This window comes from Rattus norvegicus, chromosome 3 (genome assembly GCF_036323735.1).
Source record: "Rattus norvegicus strain BN/NHsdMcwi chromosome 3, GRCr8, whole genome shotgun sequence".
Classification (NCBI taxonomy): domain Eukaryota; kingdom Metazoa; phylum Chordata; class Mammalia; order Rodentia; family Muridae; genus Rattus; species Rattus norvegicus.
In genome coordinates, this window is record NC_086021.1 from 110,541,555 (window position 1) to 110,563,975 (window position 22,421).

Genomic DNA, 22,421 nt, shown 5'->3' on the forward strand with positions numbered 1-22,421 from the left:
CAGTCAGGGTTCACAGGGACTGTGTGCCATCAGGGCAGAGTTCCAGCCCTGGGCCTGCTGCCGTTTGACAGCTCTGGGCAGTGTTTCCTTACATACCATGCTAGCTGTCTTTTCTGTGCTACAATTAAAAAAACAAAAAACAAAAAACAAAAAACAAAAAAAAAAAAAAAAAAAAACCCTGACCAAAGGAACTTAGAGATGGAAAGGGTTTACTTCATCTGACAAGTTACAGTTTGTCATGAGGGTAACCAGGTCACGAACTCAAGCAAAAACCATGGAGGAACATTGTGTACTGCCTCCTGCTCGGCTGGCCTTCTTGGTGGGTTGTCCAGACTTACCTTCCTAGGGATGGTGTTGTCCACAGTGAGCTAGGTTCCCCCTCATCAATCATCGATCAAGGCAGTCTCTCACAGACATGGCCACAGGCAAGTCTGATCTGGAAAATTCCACAATTGAGATTCTGTCTTCCCAACTGATTCTAGATTATGTCAAGTTGACAGTGACCGAATCCTGCACAGTGCTACAGGTAGAAGCACGTGCTCTCAAGAGCTCTCAAGAGCGGAAGGAGGCAGATCGTGTGGGTTTAAGGCCAACCTGGTCTATACAGTGAGTTCTGACCCAGCCTGGATTTTAGGGCTTCATAGTGAGACATACACACAACCCCTCTCAAAATAAACAAAAAACTCCTAACCTGCACAAGTACCTGATGTGATGTTTTGAAGCAAAAGTCCTCACATTGTGGCCACCCCTGGGACCCTAGAGACACTTCCCATGAGAATACAGGGTCAAATTTGTTTTTAAAAGAATGTGATGTTCGATTTTCAATTTCATTTTTTTTTTTTTTTTGCACAATGTCCAAGGGACTTTCCCGAGGCTTTTCGGTGTGATATCGTCACTGTGATAACTTGTGGGAAGTATTTGTGTGTCTTAGCATTTTCTCTGTTTTACTTTTCATTGATATCATAGAAGATCAGTACAAGCCCTTTGAGGGTTTCAGCAACTTTTTGGAGTATGAAAAGGGACTTGAGACCAAAACTATGCAAGAATGGCTACTCTGAGGTGTCAGGTCCCACATTGTCTCAGCAGGCAGATGGCTACACCGAGGGCTTTCCTCAGCCTGACTGGGGCTCCGGCCCTAGGCCTGTCCCTGCAGCCAACTGCATTCAGCACAAAGGGGCTCTCAGCCAACCTCAGCTTTGGGAAGCAGCAAAAACTTGGAAGGGAAAATTGAGAGAGGCGTTGAGGAAGACATCAGTTACCCTCAGCCCTACTCCTCCAGGCCCTTCCAACATGAGGCTACAGCACAGCTGTAGAAACTGGAGTTCTTATTCGGGATTTTCCAAAAGACCACATAGTGCAGGCCTGCTCTTCTCACTGTGCCCAGTGGGCCGGATGGACTGGGAGACTGGAAACAGTATCCTGGAAACCCCAGCCCAAGAGCAGGATGTTACCAAGAAAGCCCATTGATCGCTTTTCATTTTACCTGCCTAAGGACCAGTGGTGGAGAGTGAGGGTGAGTAAGCCATTCGTGGTCTGAAGAGGTTGGTCATTGGCAAGGTTAGCTCTGTTTGGAGACAAGGAACTCACTAATCACCACCTGAGAGGCAGAGGAATAACTTAGATTTCTAGAGTATTAATCAGTGTTCAATTCAGGAAATAGACATCACTTAAAGTATTTTAAATAGGATAGGACTTAATACAGAGAATTAGACACTGACTAAATCACAGAAAGGACTTAGGAAATAAAGTCTAGACCAGGCTTCCAGGAACAGCTCTACAATGTGGAGTTCACCCGTTAGGATCATGTCCACAGCCTCAGGCACAGGGTTTGAGCATTTATGTCCATGGAGAAGTGAGTTAGGACTGAGACTGGGGTCACGAATCCTTTTGGAGATAGATGTTTGCACAACTGCTGTCTGCCTCTAGCACACCAGGGAAATAGAGTCCAGATACAAGAATGCTATAGGAAGAGAGAGAGAGAGGCTCTGTCCCTACTGCACTCTACCGAGTGAGCTGATGGGACACAAGGGGGAAGGAGGATGAGTAAGGGCACCACCTGACTAGGACCTGCGCTTCCTGAACATTCCCTTGGAGCTTGGTTTAGAGCAGTGGTTCCCATCCTGTGGGTCATAGCCCCTTTGGCAACCCTGTATCTCCCAATGTATTTAGATTACAACTCATAAAGTAACAAAATCACAGTTATGAAGCAGCAATAAAAATAATTTTATGGTTGGGAGTCACCACAACACAAAGACCTGTATTAAAGGGTCGCAGCATTAAGAAGACTGAGAAGCACTGCTTCAGAGGCACTGGGAAATCTTAGCTAGAGGTGTAATAGCATAGCTAAGCTTGCTGATGCCTGCAGTCCCAGAATTTAGGAGGCTGAGGCAGGAGAAACACAAGTTAGGCCACTTGGGCTATATAGTAACACACACACACACACACACACACACACACACACACACACACACACAATTAATGGCCATACTCTGCTCTTTGCTGTGCAGATAGAAAATCATAAATAACCAGTTTCAGTTTAAGTAAGGCCTTCTCTGTGGGCCTAGGGCTAAGGACATCTGTGAAGTCCCTCTGCGCTGCCCCCAGCCTTGTAATGTAAGAACCAGAGAATTCACAGGTACTTGAGGGGGTTTCAAATGGACAGCAATTAGGGTAGATCTTACAGAAAGTGATAATTCATGGTCATTTTTCCTTCCTAGATTATACAAGTTCCCCCAAATAGTCCCACTTCCTATATGAATCAACACCATGGCCTTGAAAATGAGACGCATCATTATTTTTTTGAGACATGACTCCTGTAGCCTAGGCTAGCCTCAAACTTGCTTTATAGTCAAGGGTAGCCTTGAACTCCTGCCTCCCTCCCTCCCTCAAGTGCTGGGATTACAGGTGTATGCCACCGCCCTTGGCTTCAGATATCATTCTTTTCTTAGCAGAAACATGACGTGGTCTGAGGAAAAACCTGCATATGTTAATGCTAAGTAACAGGTGCTAACTCGTAGTTTTCGCCTGTCAGCAAACTTTGAAAACTTAGCAGTGAATTAGTTAACTGCTTTGACTCTGACGGGTTACACGCATGCTGCACCAGCCTAGGAGCCCTCTGGATTCACGAATGAAAGACACACACATGCCAGCTAATTTTGATATGCCTTGACTAGTTCAATGGCTGGGCATTTCTAGTCTTCTCTCCGGCTAGCATGCATTTCCCTCCAGTATTCCTGGCTTAACACGTTCTAAATCTGTATTTATCTTTGCTGCCCTGTTACCTTCTGGGCAGCTCCCCACCCCCATAGGACCACTTTCCCTTTCTACCTACTTTGCTGGGTGATTTTCTTCTGCAGCTCTTAAATCTGATCCCTCTCCTCCAGGTCATGGGATTCTCTTCTCTTCCCCTCTCTCCCAGTCTCTTGCCTGCACAATCTGAAAAGTCCTGCCTCCATCTTTCCGCCCAGCCATATGGCAATCCTTTATTATCAGTCAAAGCCAGCTGGGGGCAGGGGCCTCAGGTCTGGAAGCACGGCTTTGGGGAACTGAAATAGGACAAAGCATTCGAACCAATTCCCAACAGAAAACCTGTTGGGTCAGGCTCTAGGCTTGGTCAGTACAGAGATGAGAAAGGCATTGTTGCTGACCCTGGGCCAGTCGGGATGATGGGACACATGCCATGCTGGAAGAGAGCTCTAGGGGCTGTTATAGCAGGCCTGGGAGGTTGGGTGGAGAGAGGTAGTAATCACACTGCCCTTTAATGGATGTAGCAAGTCTCGGAAGGCTACTTTCTGAGACTGTGCGCTGAGGGGCCCCCTTCTGTGTGTGGGGAGCACTACACCCAGACCTGACCTCTCTCTGCTGCCTCACAGGCCCTTCATGCTGCTGCCACCACTGATGGAGTGGATGCGGGTGGCAATCACCTATGCAGAACACCGTCGCAGCCTCACTGTGGACAGTGGCGATATCCGGCAGGCAGCCCGGCTGCTGCTACCAGGCCTGGACTGCGAGCCCCGCCAGCTCAAGTATGGAGCCCAAAAGAAGGGGGGTACAACACCCATGTCCCATCACCTATAATACCTCTCTGCTCTTTGCTTCTTCTAGCGGCTGGGTGGGCATCAGAGCAAGGCTGTAGGGCACCTGAGTTACGTTAAATGCCACAGCAAGTGTGGGAAGAGATTGTTCTAGGCTGGAGCGCTACCCAGAACACACACACACCTTTGAATCTGGGCTGGAGTGTCCATGGAGGGCGGGTCTGGGGTCCTATTGGGGAAGCTCTTTCCTCCGTCCCTCTATTCACCATGGTTTCCTTGAATCAAACCCTGTGCTGAGCTCTTTGGCTCTATGCCTGCATCCCAGCCACCGTGGCAGCTTTGGAGAGGGTTCTAGAGCCCTGTTACACATGGAGAGACTGCAGGTCAGAGAGGGACAGCAGCCTGTCTGCGGACATATGTAAATTTGAGACCATGCTCATGCCTTCCCACAGTAATCCCTGCTACAGACAGGTATGCTGCAGGAGCTCTGCATGGGTGAGCTCCTCTGGCTATCCCTAGCCCCACCTGACCCGGGGGGTGCTTGAATTTCTGCTCTCTGACTGCGCCCAAGCCATTTCTGTAGACATGCATTTTATAAACTTTGACCTAATTCAAGGATTCAGGTAGGAGCATTTAGAGTGCTCTGATGTGCCATGTATAGATACAGATCTTCTCTATAATGGCCCTTAGTAGGTTGAGTTGATTGTTCGTGGGATTCTAAACCTCTTCCTGTCTTGTCTTTGGTACTCTGGGGTCTTATCAGGCAACCTGAGGAGACACAGGGACAATCTAGACATTGGCAGCAATGCCTACTTCATGAACTGACAGTCAGCCTGCATGTGCTAAGGCCCAGGCCCAGACACAGGCACTAGCTCTGGTCAGCTTTCTCCTCCCCAAGGGAGTCTGAGAATTTGCTCCGACAGTTGACAGGTCTCAAGAGCTCAGTCCACTCACTGCCTTAACCCACATGCAGGGAAGCCGAGCTTTGCAATCTCAGAGGCAGTGGTTCTCAACCTAATCCCTTTGCTATCTTCAAAACATGCACATTATGATTCATAACAGTAAGCCAGATTACACTCATGAAGTAGCAATGAAAATAATTTTATGGTTGGGGATCACAACAATATGAGATCTGTATTAAAGAGTCACAGCATTAGGAAGGTTGAGAACCACTGTCCTAGAGCAAGAACAGAGCAAGGTCAGTCATAGCTGACTTCTGCATGGTCCTCCCACCCCACCAGGCCCAACCGTGCCTTGTGTAACAGTCACACTCACACACCTCTTGGTCTCTCCTGCACAGACCCGAGTGCTGCTTCAGTTCCTTCCGGAGGCTGGACGCTCGAGCTGCTACTGAACGCTTCAACCAGGACCTGGGCTTCCGCATGCTCAACTGTGGGAGAACAGACCTCATCAGCCAGGCCATCGAGGCCCTGGGCCCAGACGGGGTGAACACAATGGATGACCAGGTACCTTTTGCAGACCCTTCTAGGCCAGGCATAGAGAGCAACTCAGAAGTATGCTAGGTCGGGAGAAACAGTGACAGTCCCTGCTTCCTGAGCCTAACCAGGACTTGCTCAGTCAACTCTGGGCCTCAAGCTCCTGACAGATGGCCAGTCTGGGTCCCCCAAACCTCCTGGACAACTGTGGTAGTGTGGATTCTGTTTCCCTGGTTGGAAGGCCAGCAACTGTCCTAGATGAGGCAGGGCTGAGGAAGAATCCAGTGAAGACTTGGATTGTAGACTCGGTAGCAAGCCACGGGACATAATCACTGGCATGCAAATGGGACTGTGTGCCAGCCACTCACAAACTCCAGAGAAATCAGGACTGGGGTGACACTGGTGAAGAGAGTAAGAAGCGAGGGGTAGAAGTGCAACTGGAGTCAACAGCACACAGCAGCTGTAGCAGGATGATCACGAGTTCAAGGCCAGCTTAGGCTACATAGTGAATTCAGGGCGAGTCTGGACTACAGACTGAGCTCCTGTCACAATAAAACTGAATGCCGGGGATCTAGTTCATTGGTAGAGTGTTTTCCTAACATGTGCAAGGCCCAGCACCAAAAGGAAAGGGCAGAGGATGGCAAACACATAGAACAAAGAGTACATTAATAGAAGAACCAAGGAGCAAATGAGGGGGAGAGGGCGAGGATGCTGGGGCGAAATCTGGCTTACAGAAGGAACTATTGAAGCACCTACAGGACAAAAGACTCCAGCTCACGCCCACTGCAGAATGTTTATGTGGCACTGTTCAGGGATGTGTTCCAAATGGCACTGTGTGGTTTGGAAGCCCATCCCGAAGCCTGGAGACAGCCAGGCTGCCATGGAGGGTCAAGCCCTGTGTCAGATGCCATGACAGTGCAACCCAGAGACTGGAGCAGCAGATGAAGCAATGGCCGGGAGTGTTCTGTGGGGCTGAAACTGCGGGTGGAGAGAGGGCGGGGCTGGGTGCAGCAGAAGAACAGGGAAACGGTGAGGCAGCTGCCAGCAAGTGTGGCAGGGCTAGGCCTGAGGAGAGTCTGGCACAGCGCAGAACATCAGGCTGGCGTTGGCTGCATGCAGGCACAGACGCACGGCCTCTGGGGGAGCCTTCTTCCTCATGTGCGCCTCCTCAGGGAATGAGTGTTGAAGTCCAGGCTCTTACGCTTCAGGCTTTAGTTTACCACGTCCCAGCTGAGGTACCTTGACAAGATACCCTGCCACCAAAGGGGCCTTGCTTTCCTCTCCTCAAAGGTGGAAGGAATATCAGTGCCTACATGTAGGGCCGTTGGTAGAATTTAACATCAATGCTAGTACGTGTTCACTGTGTGGTTCTTATCAATATGATCATTACTGCGTTGTATTACTGTCAAATGATGATGATTAGCCCTGAAATCTGGTCTTTAGCCCTCTGTATGTGCCTGAGGACAGCATAAAAAAAGTAGCTTCCCTTCTCCAGCTTTGGGCCTGGTTTATGCTCTGAATAAGTACAGATATGTGTAGAAAAAAGTCATTACATACCTGGTATGTGTGTGTGTGTACGTGTGTCTGTGTGTGCGTGTGCATGTATGTGCATGTGTGTGTGTCTGTGTGTGTGCGTATGTGTATGTGAATATCTGTGTGTGCGTATCTGTGTGTCTGTGTGTGTGTGTAGTATGTGTGTGTATGTGTGTATGAATATCTGTGTGTGCATGTGTGTGTATCTGTGTGTGTTATCTGTGTGTATGTGTGTATATCTGTGTATGTGTGTATGAATATCTGTGTGTGCATGTGTGTGTATCTGTGTGTGTTATCTGTGTGTGTGTATGTGTGTATATCTGTGTATGTGTGTGTAAATATCTGTGTGTGCGTATCTGTGTATCTGTGTGTGTGTAGTATGTGTGTGAATATCTCTGTGTGTGTGTGTATGTGTGTGTATGTGTGTGTGCGTGTGTGTGTATGTGTGTGTGTATGTGTGTGTGTATGTGTGTGTGTATGTGTGTGTATGTGTGTGTGTTATCTGTGTGTGTATCTGTGTGTGTTATCTGTGTGTGTATGTGTGTGTAACTGTGTGTGCCTGTGTTATCTGTGTGTGTATGTGTGTATGCGTGTGTTATCTGTGTGTGTGTGCGTGTGTGCGTGTGCGTGTGTGTGTGTGTGTGTGTGTGTGTGTGTGTAGTGTGGAACGAGGCTGAATCTCCATCCCGCTGCCACAGGCTTTTCTTTTCTGTAGCTGCTCAGCACCGTTGCTCTCTGAACCTTGGTATTTAGAAACAGATGCATAGGTAAACAGACTGCTCGCCCCATGATTAATCTCAAGCCATTTCCTTATCTCCAGGAACTAGACAAGGATTTATGAGCCAAGAAGATCTTCCCTGCACACAAATAACCTAATAAATAATATCACAGAGCACCAGACAAATGCTTGCCAGGATCCAGCTGTGGAATGCACATTACACCATGGATTTTGCCATCAGACTCCCGTCCGGGAGACAACCCTGCTCACTGCCCATGTAGACACTGCCATGTAGACTCCCATGTAGGGAGTAGACGCAGCTTGCAGCACGCTCTGTACTACTCACTAGCACGAGATATGGTCAGACGCATCTCCACACAGACACTGCTAACAACACACCTACACAACTCATGGAGACCTGGGTTCCAGCCCAGGTTCCAGATCTTGCTTGTTATAGAACCGTGGACAGTTAATGTCCCTTCTCTGTCCCGCACACACACAATGAGGATACAACAGATGCCCTATCCCATAGCAATAGTACAGTGATTACATGAAATACTGCATGTAAGTCACTTCCTACAGTGAAGCCAGGCACTGGCCTGTGATGGGTTGCGTGCAGTATAATGTGGTACTGTTCATTAACTCTCACCCGGAGTTGTAAGATTACAGTGTATGTACTGAGCACTGTGTATACTAATACCTTTCTACAGCCGACCGAGGCACACATTGTTTCTATGCTCTAAGGTAAAGAAACTGAGGCAGAGAGGATACACTGGGCCTGGGATCTGGCTGCAGTGTCTGCCATGTAGGCCATCTAGTTCTCACCCCTGTGCAGTTCACGGTGCTGTGGTAATGCCCCCTGATTAGCCTAGTTCCCTTGTCCCTAAGAGTTCAAGAGGCACTAGACACAGGCCAGCTCCTGAGGAGCAGCTGGGAAGAGCCCTGTGGGATGTGTGATGCTGTGTTCTGTGTCTGACCATTCGGCATGTACCGTTGACTCACAGGGTCTGACACCGCTAATGTACGCCTGTGCTACTGGGGATGAAGCCATGGTCCAGATGCTCATCGATGCTGGAGCAAACTTGGATATCCAGGTAAAAGGAAACCCCAGTCCCAGGCCCTAACCCAGTGAGTGAGAGGCAGGCTTCTCCAAGACCTCCAGAAGCCAGGCTGCATGCACTACTTAAACTCTGTCAGAGAAAGAGAGGTGGTGGTCAGAGCAAAGAGCACTGTCCTCTGGATTTGGACTGATGAGGGAGATGAGAAGAGAGAACGGCCATAATTCTATTTTCATAGCTCTCGTCCTCTATTGCTAGGCTAATCCCTAGTTGTCCCTGTCTCTGCCTCCTTCTGATGTGCGAAGTGCTCCCCCCACCCCGTCTTCTTTTGCTCAGGTAGACATCACTAGTTGGGTACCCTTTCTTTTGAACCTTGTCCACACAAATGTTCTCAGAAGACATTAACAAACCAATGCAGACACACTTCTGTTAACTTTACCATCCTTGCGATGCAGCCCTTTAGCTAAAGCACCTGTGTCATCAGCTCTGGACAGTCACCTGTCCAGGAAATAGTAATGATTTGTTGTATTTTAGGTCCCAAGCAACTCTCCCAGGCATCCTTCTGTCCATCCAGACAGCAGGCACTGGACCTCCCTGACATTCGCGGTGCTGCACGGACACATCTCTGTAGTGCAGGTGAGCTTCCATGCCGTGCCTCAGCCACAGACACTACTGAGGCCAGGGCCCACCTGACCAATAAGCTCACCTGACTCACCTCAGGGGAGAGTTAGTGTGGATTGGAAGAGGAGAACCGGGCCTAACCAGGACTCTGTCCTAGCGAGTCCTGGAAGGCCTGGTCTTGAGTCTGCTCGATTTCACACTTGCACCCTCTTCTAGCCAGATGCCCCTCCCTCAGACCTGGCTCTGCATCATGGTGTCCTTCCGCTCCTGTCCCTCCCTGAGAAAGGAGAGATCATACAGCTCACATGTCAAGCTGATCCTCATTGTTGCCCACCTTGGGTTGGGCTGCTATGGCTGGCATCACAGTGAGGAGATGATGGTTCTAGAAGCAAAAGTTGTGGGCAGAAGGGGCAGCAGTGACAAGACACTCAATCGCAGGTCCTGCAGGATTTCACCGACCTGTCCCCTGGGGTGGGTATCACTCCCTCCTCCTCTTCCAGGATAGGAGGCCTCTGTGGGTAGTAAGTCAGGCCTGCCTGTGATAGTCAGTGCAGTCTGGCATGCAGCCAGCCCTCTGTAGGTTGCCCAGTTAGCTACTGCGCCCAGTCTGCTTTGTAGTCACTACCTTCCCAGGCCCGAGCAGTTACTGCCTCCATCCAGGCTGGGCCTGTGGGCTGTGCCCTGTGCTGGCCTGGTGCCCAGTTTCATCCAGTAGGTAGGCCTCCACCCCCACTGCCTTGTCCCGGCAGTGAGCACATCTGGTTTCTGACTGACAAGTCGCCAGCAGATACAGGCCTTCTCTGTGCCCCACACCCTACAGGGAAGCTTGGAATTCACCTGGGCTTTTCGTATCGGGTTGCCAGAGATTTGAGATGTGTCTCCAGGAGCCTGGGAGTGTGCAAAGCAAGCCCCCTCTACAGCAGAATGCAGGCAACACCCCTGCCTCCTCTGACCCCTGGCAAAGCTGTCCTTGCTGGAATGGAGCCACTTGCACACCTGGCTAGCCAGCGACATTCTGCTTCTCCCCGCCCCTTGCCAACCTGGGTAGCCACTGAGCCTCTCCAGTGAGGAGTCCAAACGCTGCTGGTTATAAGCCATCAGTGTGTTGGGCATCATATCGTTTAATCCCAGTTATGCCTCAAGGCAGGCCTCCCCCGCCCACCTTGTAGATAGGGAAGTCTAAAGTTCAAGCCACTCCAGTCAGTGGCTAGTACTGTAGCCCATACTTTCTACACCTGCTACTGCTCGGGGCCTTGTTTCCCTCTAGGGCAGTGATTCTCAACCTTCCTAATGCTGTGACCCCCCAAACCATAAAATTATTTTCAGTGCTCCTTCACAGCTGTAATTTTGCTGTTGTTATGGATCAGAATATAAATATCTGTTGTACAGGACATCTGGTAGACCTGCTGCTGTAGGGATTGTAGGTGACACTTCTGCTCATCTGTGGGAGTTCTCCAGAAGGTCTCGGAGGCTGATTAGTGGGAGAGTATTGAGAAAAGAGAAATGGTTCCGAGGTGGTCACAGTTTAGGGCCTGGTGCATGTGGGGTGAAGGTGAAGATTCCAGAGTGCACATTCCCAAGGGTGACCAGATATCCTTGGACTCTATGCCTCAGCTGCCAGTAGGAGGTCACGTGAAGCGCTTGTAAGTCCTGCCCCTAGAGCACTGCACCCCTCTCCAGGCACTCCGTCCTGCTGAGTAGTGTCTTCTTCCTGTGCCTAACAGCTGCTACTTGATGCTGGTGCCCATGTGGAGGGCTCGGCCGTGAACAGTGGGGAGGACAGCTATGCCGAGACACCCCTTCAGCTGGCCTCTGCAGCCGGTAGGTACACTGCTTTTCTGCCCCTCAAGTTCTCACATCACTATGACATTTTAGCCTTGTCACCTAGGCTGGTCACTGAGCTATACGCTAACTTTAGAAACCCTTAAGGTTGTTTCTTCTAGGCTACTGGAAAGGGGGTTCCTTCCCTCCATCCCCCAGCGTTTTTGCTGAGCATAGGATCCAGAGAGGGTCTAGTAGGGCAGTGAGCCTTCCCTTCCTGAAGGGACAGGGCCCTGGTGGTGTAGGACACAGGCCCCTTCTCTGATCTCCCATTTATATCTATGTTATCATGCCTGATTGTGATTGTAGGTCCCCAACTTATTCCAAGGGTCAGATCTTGGAGACCCCACCTGCCCCACCTTGGTTTCCCTATTCAGATCTCATGAAGCTTGGTACTTCTGCCTTGTCTCTCAGGGAACTATGAGCTGGTGAGCTTGCTACTGAGCCGAGGTGCCGACCCCCTCCTCAGCATGCTGGAAGCCAATGGCATGGCTTCTTCCCTCCATGAGGATATGAACTGCTTCAGCCACTCAGCTGCCCATGGCCACAGGTACAAACTCTGAGGTGCCCGCCCTAGATGACCAGGGACACTGAGATGCACTCTCATGAGCCTGGGCTTCTGAGGCAGTAGAAGGCCAGGCCTGGTGACCGTTCCTGAAGCCAGAGCTTGAGTGCATGTTAGCCAGGATGATGTAGGTGCTTCGTCAGCATGGAGGCCCAAGACTTTGGAGACCTGGAAACAGTGGATGAGCTGCTAGGTTCTGACACACTGGCACTGACTGGGACCTAAACAGTGAGCTCACCCCTTTTTAGCAAAACTGTTACTTATGTAGCTGCCAGGGCCACTCAGGACTCCAGTCCTCTCTGAAGTTGGTGGTGCTCCCAGAATATCCCCAGGGCTTTGCTCAGTACATGGGCTGGCTGTGAAGAGGTTGCTAGTAGCTCCAGGAGCAGACGGCAGGCCTGCCTGGCCTTGTGACTGGCAACAGCAGGTTGAAAGCAGAGACATTAGGCAGTGCTAGCTATGGAACGTGGAGGGGAACAAGAGCAACAGTTACGAGAGGGCAGGAAAGGGGACAGAAAAGAAAGACCAGCGGGCAAGATGCAGTGCGCAGTTTAAGTCTGTCTTCTCATCACTGGTAGATGTGCCCCACTGTGAGCCCCCTGACGGTGCCTGCCCCATACTTTTTCCAGACCCCCAAACCCTCCCCATCAATGCATATGAGGGCTGGTGGGCTGTTGATTGTGGAGGAGGTTACTGGTACCTTTGCATCAGCTTGGCACCAGCCCCAAGAGAGGGCGACCCTGTCTTAAGATGGGAAAGAGGTAGAAGAGCCTGAAATCACGAAGCGAGGTGTGGGACTAAAACTCCTCGGTCTTCTAGAGCAGAAGAAGGCAGGGTCCTTGGCTCCTTCACACGTCTCGATGGGGGATGCTGAGAGCCTCTGCTGCCCTGAGGTCATCCATCATGGTCACCAGGCTCTAGAATATAGCTCAGGTGGGCACCGTCCATCATCGTGGGGATCCCAGGGCTCACTTTGCTCTCTTGGCCTACAGGAATGTCTTGAGGAAGCTCCTGACTCAGCCACAGCAGGCTAAAGCAGATGTGCTGTCCCTAGAAGAGATCTTGGCTGAGGGCGTGGAGGAAAGCGACACATCGAGCCAGGGCAGTAGCGAGGGGCCTGTGAGGTTAAGCCGGACCCGAACGAAGGCCCTGCAGGAAGCCATGTACTACAGTGCTGAACACGGCTACGTGGACATCACGATGGAGCTGAGGGCACTAGGTGAGGCGCAGGTGTAAACAGTTGCACAGAAACACACAGTGCACGTGCAGGCGGGAGCAGTCATTGCCCTGCTCTCAGGGTCCCAGCCTTCCACTTGCAGGCCCACTCTCCTTTCTGATAGCACACCAGGAATCTGTATAGGACCCTGAAGATTACAAAGATGTCAGTGTGTCTGGCTGCTCAGCCCGCTTTCTACTCCTGGTGTCTGTGCATCTGTGGACTTCTGCATCATCTCGGGATGCTAGTCAGCCTGGCAGACTTGGACCAGAGCCTACGTTAGCTGTGTATTAGTGCATGATCTAAGTCTCATTTCCTACCTCTTTGTGGGTTTGGTTCTCATTATCCTCAACTAAGAACAGGATGTTGTCAGCTAGAGTTCAAGGCATGATGGTGTAATGGTCACCAAATGCACAAACCCTAGGGCAGCAGTTCCCGACCTTCCCAATGCTGCGACCCTTTAATACTCTCCCTCATGCCACAAAACTATTCTTGTTGGTGCTTCACAACTAATTTTTACTACTCTTATGAATCATGATGTAAATACCTATGTTTTCTCATGGTCTTAAATGACTTGTGAAAGGATCATTTGACCCCCTGAAGGGGTCACGACTCACAGGTTGAGAACCACTGCCCTAGTGCTGTAAAAGCCCAGGCAGCCCCATGAACATCATTGGGATATAACTGGATTTTGACATAAATTCCATACCCTAGTCTTGTTGTCCCATGGCCCCAGACTACTCCAGGGAACTCCAGTAAACCCTCACATAGCCTGCTGTGTACCGATACACCAGTGAGCTGGATGCTTCGAACTCCTCTGTAATGGAGCCATCTCAGGCTTTGTTCCTGAGTGCCCTGTGTATTTTCCCAGTGTATCTGGTCAGCCCTTCTAAACGGGCTCTTCTCATCAAATAATTCTAAGGCCAACAAGCAGTAGGCTGGCTTGGCTGAAGGCCTTCCCCTGTGTCATCTGATGAACAGCAAAGCATCCTGTGCCCTGCCAGCTGTGCCCGACAGGAAATCCACACATTGTTCACAAAGCTCAGCTGAGTGGCACGTGACACTCAGTGGGGCATCGAGGTGGAGCCCACCCTGGAAAGGCTGTGCTTTACTGGGAGGGGAGTGACAGCTGCTGTTCTCTCTGGCCAGGTGTCCCCTGGAAGCTGCACATCTGGATAGAGTCTCTGCGGACCTCTTTCTCACAGTCACGGTACTCGGTGGTGCAGGGCCTCCTGAGAGATTTCAGCTCCATCAAGGAGGAGGAGTACAATGAGGAGCTGGTGACAGAAGGCTTGCAGCTCATGTTTGACATCCTCAAGACCAGCAAAGTGAGTGGGGCCCAGCAGCCCTGACCTGGGTTCCAGACCCTAGGATGGCCATATAAATTTATAGGTGCAGGCATCCCACACACATGCACATATGTCACCCCAACACCCAGAGTTGCACTGCATGGCTGCCAGAGGCCATGTAGTCCAAGCTGGAGCCCAGCCAAAACAGCCATTTGGGAAATCACAGATGAAGTGAGTCTGTGCTGGCCAAACAAGCATGAGGTCACTGCAGCTACAGCCAGCCATGTGCATGGCTGAGGGTCCTTTCGCCTCTCCCTATAGAATGACTCCGTCCTCCAGCAGCTGGCCACCATCTTCACTCACTGCTATGGCACCAGCCCCATCCCCAGCATCCCGGAGATCCGGAAGACCCTGCCAGCCAGGCTAGGTGTGTATCCATACCCACTAGGGCTTGTCCCCACACATTCTTTTTCCCCATCACTCTTGCCTCCTTTTCTGTTCCCAAGTGCCAAGGTCCTAACCTCAGTTTCTCTAGCCCTCACTTTGTGTCCTCTGCCCCACCCCACCCCAGCCTTCTTAGAATGTGGGCACCCTGACACTGTCTTTGTCTTCCCACCCACAGATCCTCACTTTCTGAACAACAAGGAGATGTCTGATGTAACCTTCCTCGTGGAAGGAAAGCTGTTTTATGCACACAAAGTCCTTTTGGTGACAGCATCTAACAGGTATGCCACCTGGGTATCAGCCCTGGGCCAAGGAACACTTCCAGTTCTTTTAGCATTGAGGTGTGCTGTGTGAGTCTTCTTGAGGAGATGGAAACAAGCATGTGTCTACCCCAGATAGGACACTAATAAATGATTCCACCTAGATCTACCTTAGGAAACCAGTGAGTTTTGGGATAGGGGTTACTTGAAGGAACATGATATCCCAGAGGCAGTCCCAGCCTGGGTGCATGAAATTCTGAAGTTCCTGGCCTGACTTGCCCAGCTGCCCAGAGTTTCTTCTTTCCAGCAGTCATTGTTGCTTATGTAACCTTAGGGACAGACAATGTGAATTTTTTAAGTTTCAGGAACTTCCTCAGAACTGTCTTGTTTACTTCTAGACCTTGTTTCATCTACCTTAAAAGAAAGAGCAATACAAGATTACCATAGTACTAGAGAAAAGGGACCAAGGGGACCTTATAACTTCTGCCCTTGGGGTACAAAGTGGGCCAGACTGGGTGCAGCAGGAGCAGATTCCAGCATGCAAGGGGAAGTTCTTGGGGGCTCCTTCTGCTGAGTTACTACAGCTGGCTATTACAACACAGAAGTATTCTGGAATAAAGAGTCAGCATTCCCACCATCGGCTCCCGGTCATTGTGCAAGGGAAGAGTCAGGGCACAGAACAGAGCTGCGCCCAGCAGCCCAGGATGATATACAATGTCACCTGCCAAACATCAGTGTGGGAACAGGGCAGTCATTCTTATTGTTCCGTCTCCCACAAGCTGCTCAGACGGCAGTGCCATTGGCACATCAATGGATCAAGCCATGTTCAAACCCCACCTTGTCTCCTTGTTCCAGGTTCAAAACCTTAATGACCAATAAGTCAGAGCAAGATGGGGACAACAGCAAAACCATTGAGATCAGCGACATCAAGTACCACATCTTTCAGGTGTGTGGGCCTCAGAGTTGCTCTGTCCTTGAAAGTCCCTCTGCACAGCCTGTCCTGGGCTGTATGCACCTGTTTACTCTGTCCTCGAGGGCATGTATGATTTCCCATTGATCACAAGAGAACCACCCATTTCCCTCTCAGCCAGACTGATCTTCGGTGAGGCTGTGGCTTCAGAGCTACCTCAGGAGTCCAGGCAGCCTGCACAGAGAGAGAGAGAGGATGAACACGCTGCCTGCAGTGTGCGGGCTCATCCTGTAATGAGCTGCTGAAAGCTTACTGGAAACGCAGAGGCTTGGCCACTAGGCAATCATGATGTAGGCTGCCCCTCTCCCCAGCCGTCTGGCTCCAGCCCTGCTGACTAGATAGGGAAAGCATGGGGTGCCCAGTTCAGCTTGTTCAGGCCCCAGCTTAGAGCTTTGCACAAGGTTCAGGCTGAGCATCAGAAACTCTAGTGGCAGCATATGAGGAGGTTGGGATTTCCGCTGAGAGGGACTTTCCAGAAAGTGGTGCGTGCGTGTGTGTGTGCGTGTGTGTGTGCGTGTGTGTGTGCGTGTGTGTGTTAGGGGGAGTTGGTGCTCAGCCTGTAGGTTGCCTTGGGAAGATGAAGACCCCATGGGAGAGACACAGAATCCCCAGTACTACCACTCAGGAGTACAGAGAGCCACCGGGTGACACGCTTGGCCCTCTGCCATCACACTTAAGGCCAGGTGTGATGACAAGCACAGCCCCAGCCCTTAGCGGCTGAGGCAGAAGGCTCATGTGCTTGAGGCCAGAGTGGATCAGAGTGTGAGACCTTCAGGAAGTCCAGGTGCAGTGCTCGCCTCCTCAGCCTCCTCTCTGGGACAGGAGAATTAAGATGGTGGGGCCACCCTCAGTGAGACAGGGCTGTGACTGTTGTGTGTATAGAACAGGGGAGGGCACTTCCTGGAAAAATGTCAGCCAAACTGGGGTAGCAACAACCAGTTAACAAGACTGCAGACTTCTGGCTCCCAAAAGCCAGAGTGGGAAGACTCATCTTCAGGACACGGGAAGCTCCCAGGAAGGGTGGCATTGATCACCGACACCTCACTTCTAGCTTTTTATAATTATTTGTTGTTGTGGGGTGCAGGGGGCAGGCATGCCACTGTATACAGAGATGGTTCCTTCCACTGTGTGAGTCCTGGGTTTTAACCCCAGGTCACAGGACATGAGTGCAGGCACCCTTCTTACCCACTGAAGCAGCTCACCAACTCACCAGACATTTCTTAGACAGTTCATTTAAGCTTCCCAGCAGTTCAAGGTCCGTTTGCCTCTTGGCAGATGGAGTCAGAGGTTGAGTAGCTTGCTCAAGGTAACACAGCTGGGAAGTGAGAGAGCCACGCAAGGCAAGGAAGGACTTTGGTTTGCTAAGAGCTTGACTATGAGATGGAAAAGTCATGGAGAGCAGGTGGGACCAGAAACACGGTAACTAAGGGATGAGACAGAGAGGTCAAACCCAGGCTTCTGGCCTTCTCTCCTCCACCCCCCTCTGAGGAGAGACAGCTCTGGAAGCATAATTGGCCAAGAAGCCCAAAGTCCAGATGACTACAACTGTGCTTGGATGTAGGATGGTCCTGGAGAGCAGCAGGGATTGGTGGGCAGATGTGTGTGGGCCAGCAGGGATTGGTGGAAAGACAGGCAGATGTATGGGCTCATCAGGGATTGGTGGAAAGATGGACAGATGTGTGTGGGCCTCGCCTGGGGCCAAGGAAGGGCTCCTGTGCCAGGACAGGCTGGCAGCTCCTGAGGAGGGTAATAGGGACAGTAGGCCTGACAGGGTGGCACACCCAGGCCTTATAAGTGTTAACCCTCAGCTCCTCGCCTGTGTTAGCCACTTAGCCAGATCTGGCCCAGGATATCTCCCTGCCTTATTCTGTGGATGCCCCGGACCCATCTAACTCTAGTCATACACTCCAGTGTATCTAAAGTATTTTAATATAAATACTCCAACACATCCTTAGTATAAGAAATTGAGATTTCTTCTTTAGTACTGGACACTAAGCTTGGGGCCTTCTGCTTGCTGGACAAGCACTCTACTGCCTAGCCACACCTGGGAGAGCGGACCTACCACTGTCTTAACTGAGTGAGGGTATCCCAGGTCTGAGACTTTGTCCTGGTGGCTAAGGAGGCACACAGTAGTCACAGAGACAGATGACTGAGCCGCCTATGCTGGCTGTGCAGGCTGCAGCTGGGACTGCAGAGGCCTTGGGAGCCTGGCTTCTTGATGTGAGCCTGCCAGTACCTGACTGAGCAGCGCCCACTGTCAGGCTTTCTCCTAGACCCTCTGGTGCCTCTGCAGCCTGAGGCCCAGGCCTTACAGAGCCTGACTGTACCTGCTGGAGCCTTGTTGCTCACACACCTGCCAGCACCTTGTTGTGGCTGTTTCCTCAGCTAACCCTCAAACTCGATATAGCTGCCCACTCCTGGTCTCTCCCATGGGATCCCAGCACCCACTTCCTGAGAGCTCTAGGCACAGATCTCAGTCAGGCAGCAAGGCGAGCACTTCCTTTCTTGGGGGAGATCGGCCAAGGTATCGGAATCTGGCCTTCTTACTCAGTTGTTCCTCTACTCACCCTCAGTTCCATGTGGAATTATTTGCTTCTGGGACAGGGTCTTGCTATGTAGACCAGACTCGCCTTGAACTTGCTACCCTACTTCTTCAGCGTTGGATGATAGATCTGCACTAACATGCCTGGTCATACATAGAATCCATTTTATACTTTTGTTTTGCTTTGAAGTAGGTTGTCCCTGGCTGCCGTGGTGACGTATGGTCCAAGCTGGGCCTCAAACTTGGGCAGTCCTCCCATCTAATTTTTCTGAACCCTGGGATTATAGGCATGTACCAGCACACCTGGTTCACACATAAATTTTAGACAAAAGCAGCGAGCACGTTGTGGGGGTGGGGTGTGAGTCGGGGTAGCAGCCCTGCTTTGGAATAAAAAACCAGTGACTTGAGGTAAGGCATCTTAGCTCCTGGGCTACAGAGCTTTCATAGGGAGGGGCCTCGGCGTCGGCAGTGTACTTGTGCAGCATGCACATGGGTGGTCTTTACACAAGTCCATTGCCCTGCAGATGCTGATGCAGTACCTGTACTATGGAGGAACAGAGTCCATGGAGATCCCCACGGCTGACATCCTGCAGGTAAGAGCAGGGCATGTAGCCCAGTGTCCCCAGACAGTCAGCTCGCAGCCCTGATATCAGATACATGTTGTCTGAAGTAAGGTGACTTCTGTAGACCAGGTATAGTCGTTTTCTTGGTGTGCCTGTAGGGTTCAGCCCAGGGAGCAACAGGCCGTGTCCAAGCCTTCTGCTCACCAGTGGCTAAAACGCATGGCCCAGGACACTCTAACTTTTATAGACCAAGGTCTCTTTGGAGGTCAGAAATCTTATCCCATACCTGTGCCCATCCTGTATCTCCTACATCCCAGCCACTACCAAGATGACCTGGAACAGAGCCGTTACCAGGGAACCATCTCTTCTCAGACTAATTTGGCAGGAGGGCTGGGTCCTGGGACTTAAGAAGACGCTTTCATTTCTAAGGCCCTGCTTTTACCCCCTGACTAGCTCCTGTCAGCTGCCAACCTGTTCCAGCTAGATGCCCTGCAGAGACACTGTGAGATCCTGTGCTCCCAGACCCTTAGTGTGGAGAGTGCTGTCAACACCTACAAATACGCCAAGGTAAGAGCTGGGCCTTCAGCCACTCCCACCACACTTCTCTCTGGCCCCTTCACAGCACTAACAATAGACAGGAGAGGAAATGCGCGGACCACATGAAGGGCAGAGCAGCAGCTGAGGGAACTTAAAGCCCCAGCTGGAGCCTGTGGTCCCTGCTGCCAGCAGTGGCCCCAACATTGACTCAGAAGTCAGTTGGTTTAGAACCATCGTACATCTCAGCCATCTACCTCTGAAGCCTCCTTCTGCCCTCCCACCCTCCATCTACCTCTGAGGCTGCTCCCTCCATGCCCTCCCACCCTCCATCTACCTCTGAGGCTTCCTTCTGCCCCCCTCCACCCTCATTTCTGCTTCGGGCAGTAGCATCCTCAGGGTCCCTCCACATCCTGTCTTCCCCGTGTAAACCTCATATTTTTTTCATAAGTATGAAACCATGCCATCCCCTACTTAAGCCTGCCCAAAGGTGGCTGCTTGCAAATAGACACCAGCCCACTTCGAGCTTGACAAGACACAGCCTCCCACCCTCCTTCCTGTAAAGCACCTCCCAGGACCGACCAGCTTCCTGTCTTCATCAGTGTCCCCAGGCCTCAGGCATTCCCAGCTTTTATTGTCCATCCATCCTCTCCTGGCTTGTCTCATTATTTTCTCAGGCCTCATCCTCCCTGAATGTTAGCTCCAGGAGTGGGAGGGACTCCGTACCCTGCTCAGCGGCAGACTCAAAGTGAATGCTTGGTGCTTACTGAATTAGCACAGCTTTGGGGCATTGCCCACTGCGCTCAGAAGCCTTGTGCCCGGGTAGTGCCCTTAGGAAAGGAGCTGATCAATAAAGTTATCATTTGTGACATAGGTGAGGGAAAGGGTAGGGCTGGGGACTCATTAGTGTTCTTGGTGACTCAAGTGAGACTTGAACCAGGCACTCCCAGGAGGTACTCACACAGGGGAAGGTGGCTTCAAGAGGCAGCAGGGATCTCAGGTTTTAACTGAGGCCTATTATGAATGGGTGACATCTGAAGGTTAAGGCAGGTTTGGTGATGGAGGAAGCTATACAAAGGCCTCATTTCTCCCTCTACTCACAGATCCACAACGCCCCAGAGCTGGCCCTCTTCTGTGAAGGCTTCTTCCTCAAGCACATGAAGGCCCTGCTGGAGCAGGATGCCTTCCGGCAGCTCATCTATGGCCGAAGCAGCAAAGTCCAGGGCCTGGACCCACTGCAGGATCTGCAGAGCACCCTAGCTGAGCGAGTACATTCTGTCTACGTCACCTCCCGGGTGTGAGCCAGGGTGGATGGTGACTGCTATCTGAGGGTGTACAAAGGTCTGTTAAAGCCAGAAACCACCAGCGACACCCCCAGTGGAGGGAGGCTTGTAGGCCTTCTGGGGTAGGCTCTCGGGGGGTACGTCCTGCTCTTCCCCTAGATTACCCTCTGTGGTGTTGACTGATCCTGAGGTGGAAGGAGAGTCCACTTCACTGTTGCTCGGCCAGTAACTGGCCAGGGGTGTGACGTAATTGCACCCTGAGGGCTACCCTGTGCCCTCTCCCCTCCAGTGGCTCAGCGTCGAGCCGATCCACCTCAGCACCAGCCATCCTGGCTGGGGATGTTAGGATCACAGGCATTCTTATGAATGTAGAAAGTGTCCGAGCCCAGGCCACTGGGTGCAGGAGCCGCTATGTTTGGTTTCCTAACAGAGAGAGGCTAAGTCCTGCCCTCCAAGCTGTGCCTTTGAAAGGGCTGGGCCCTGTTGGTGAAAACCAGACCTCCAGTGCCCTCCCTACAAGACTACTAACGAGAGTCTGAACTGGGAATCCCTGAGCACCGGGTATGCTGGGCTACAGGAGCTGGCAGCCACAGGAGGCCCAGCCCCATCATGTCTGTAGGCTGAGGCAGCAGGGCTTCAATGGCCTCAAGTGCAGGGCGCCTTCCACTCAGGGCTGGGGTGCAAGAGCACACTTCTCACCTGGGTTCCGTGACTCTGGGGCATGAAGGACAGGGCCTTGGTGGAAGAGAAGCTGTGTCCTCTCCCCTCCTGTCCTCAGTCTTGGCTCCCCATCCTCTGACCTGTTTGTGGACAGACGCTGGGACAGCATCAAGAACAGCTACCTTAGAAACTATTTATTCATCAGAAGCCCCCAGGGCTTGCAATCCTGGAACAATATTTTCAACTTGCTGCTTGTGCTGGATGTACAAAAGAATGAATGGTATTTTATTGCTGTAATATTGTATGATACTGTAACTATACCTTAATGTTGTTACTTACTGTAAATGTACTATGGTTTTATCAACAATAAACACTCATTAACATTGACCTTGGCGTCTGCTCCAGGTAAAAGAAGACTGCCTAGGAGTCCAGAGCTCGAGAGGAGCCCTGCTGAACCATAGGGAACCCAAAGCTGAGTCTGTGCACTGGGCAGGAAAACCCCGCAGTAGAGCTCTCATAGCCAGCACTCACCTGTCTGGATCAATCTGACTGTCCTTGGATTGGCCTATTTCTACACCTGGGAAATGAGGCACAAGAAAATTTGATGTGCCAATGGGCTGGACAGAACAGGACTCAGACTGGAGAGGCCCACCTGTGGCTTTCTCTGACCTTAAGGCCAGGGCTCTCCATCAGGATGAGATGAGAAAGCTACTGAAGTTTGCACACCTGTACCAGGTCTATACTGCATGGTCTGATGAGAAGCACCAGGTAGAGTAGGAGTTGAAGGCCACTGGGAGTGGCTACCATTTAGTAGCATCCTGGAAAATAATACAGAGACTCCAGGAAGCAGAAGGCCCGTTTCCTAGCTCTTTTT

At 51.2% G+C, this 22,421-nt stretch overlaps 1 protein-coding gene across 1 annotated transcript in view; it reads left to right on the top strand.

The window, feature by feature from the left end:
* Abtb2 (ankyrin repeat and BTB domain containing 2) overlaps positions 1 to 21,934 on the top strand; it is a 153,817-nt gene extending 131,883 nt beyond the window's left edge. The window contains 14 exon segments of the mRNA NM_134403.2: positions 3,873 to 4,025; positions 5,335 to 5,500; positions 8,726 to 8,815; positions 9,314 to 9,415; positions 11,125 to 11,221; positions 11,636 to 11,771; positions 12,779 to 13,005; positions 14,152 to 14,330; positions 14,613 to 14,718; positions 14,914 to 15,016; positions 15,851 to 15,941; positions 19,032 to 19,100; positions 19,524 to 19,637; positions 20,708 to 21,934. Of these exon segments, the coding sequence (NP_599230.2) occupies positions 3,873 to 4,025; positions 5,335 to 5,500; positions 8,726 to 8,815; positions 9,314 to 9,415; positions 11,125 to 11,221; positions 11,636 to 11,771; positions 12,779 to 13,005; positions 14,152 to 14,330; positions 14,613 to 14,718; positions 14,914 to 15,016; positions 15,851 to 15,941; positions 19,032 to 19,100; positions 19,524 to 19,637; positions 20,708 to 20,905 (1,831 nt within the window). The 3' untranslated portion in view covers positions 20,906 to 21,934.
* Positions 21,935 to 22,421: the final 487 nt, after the last annotated feature.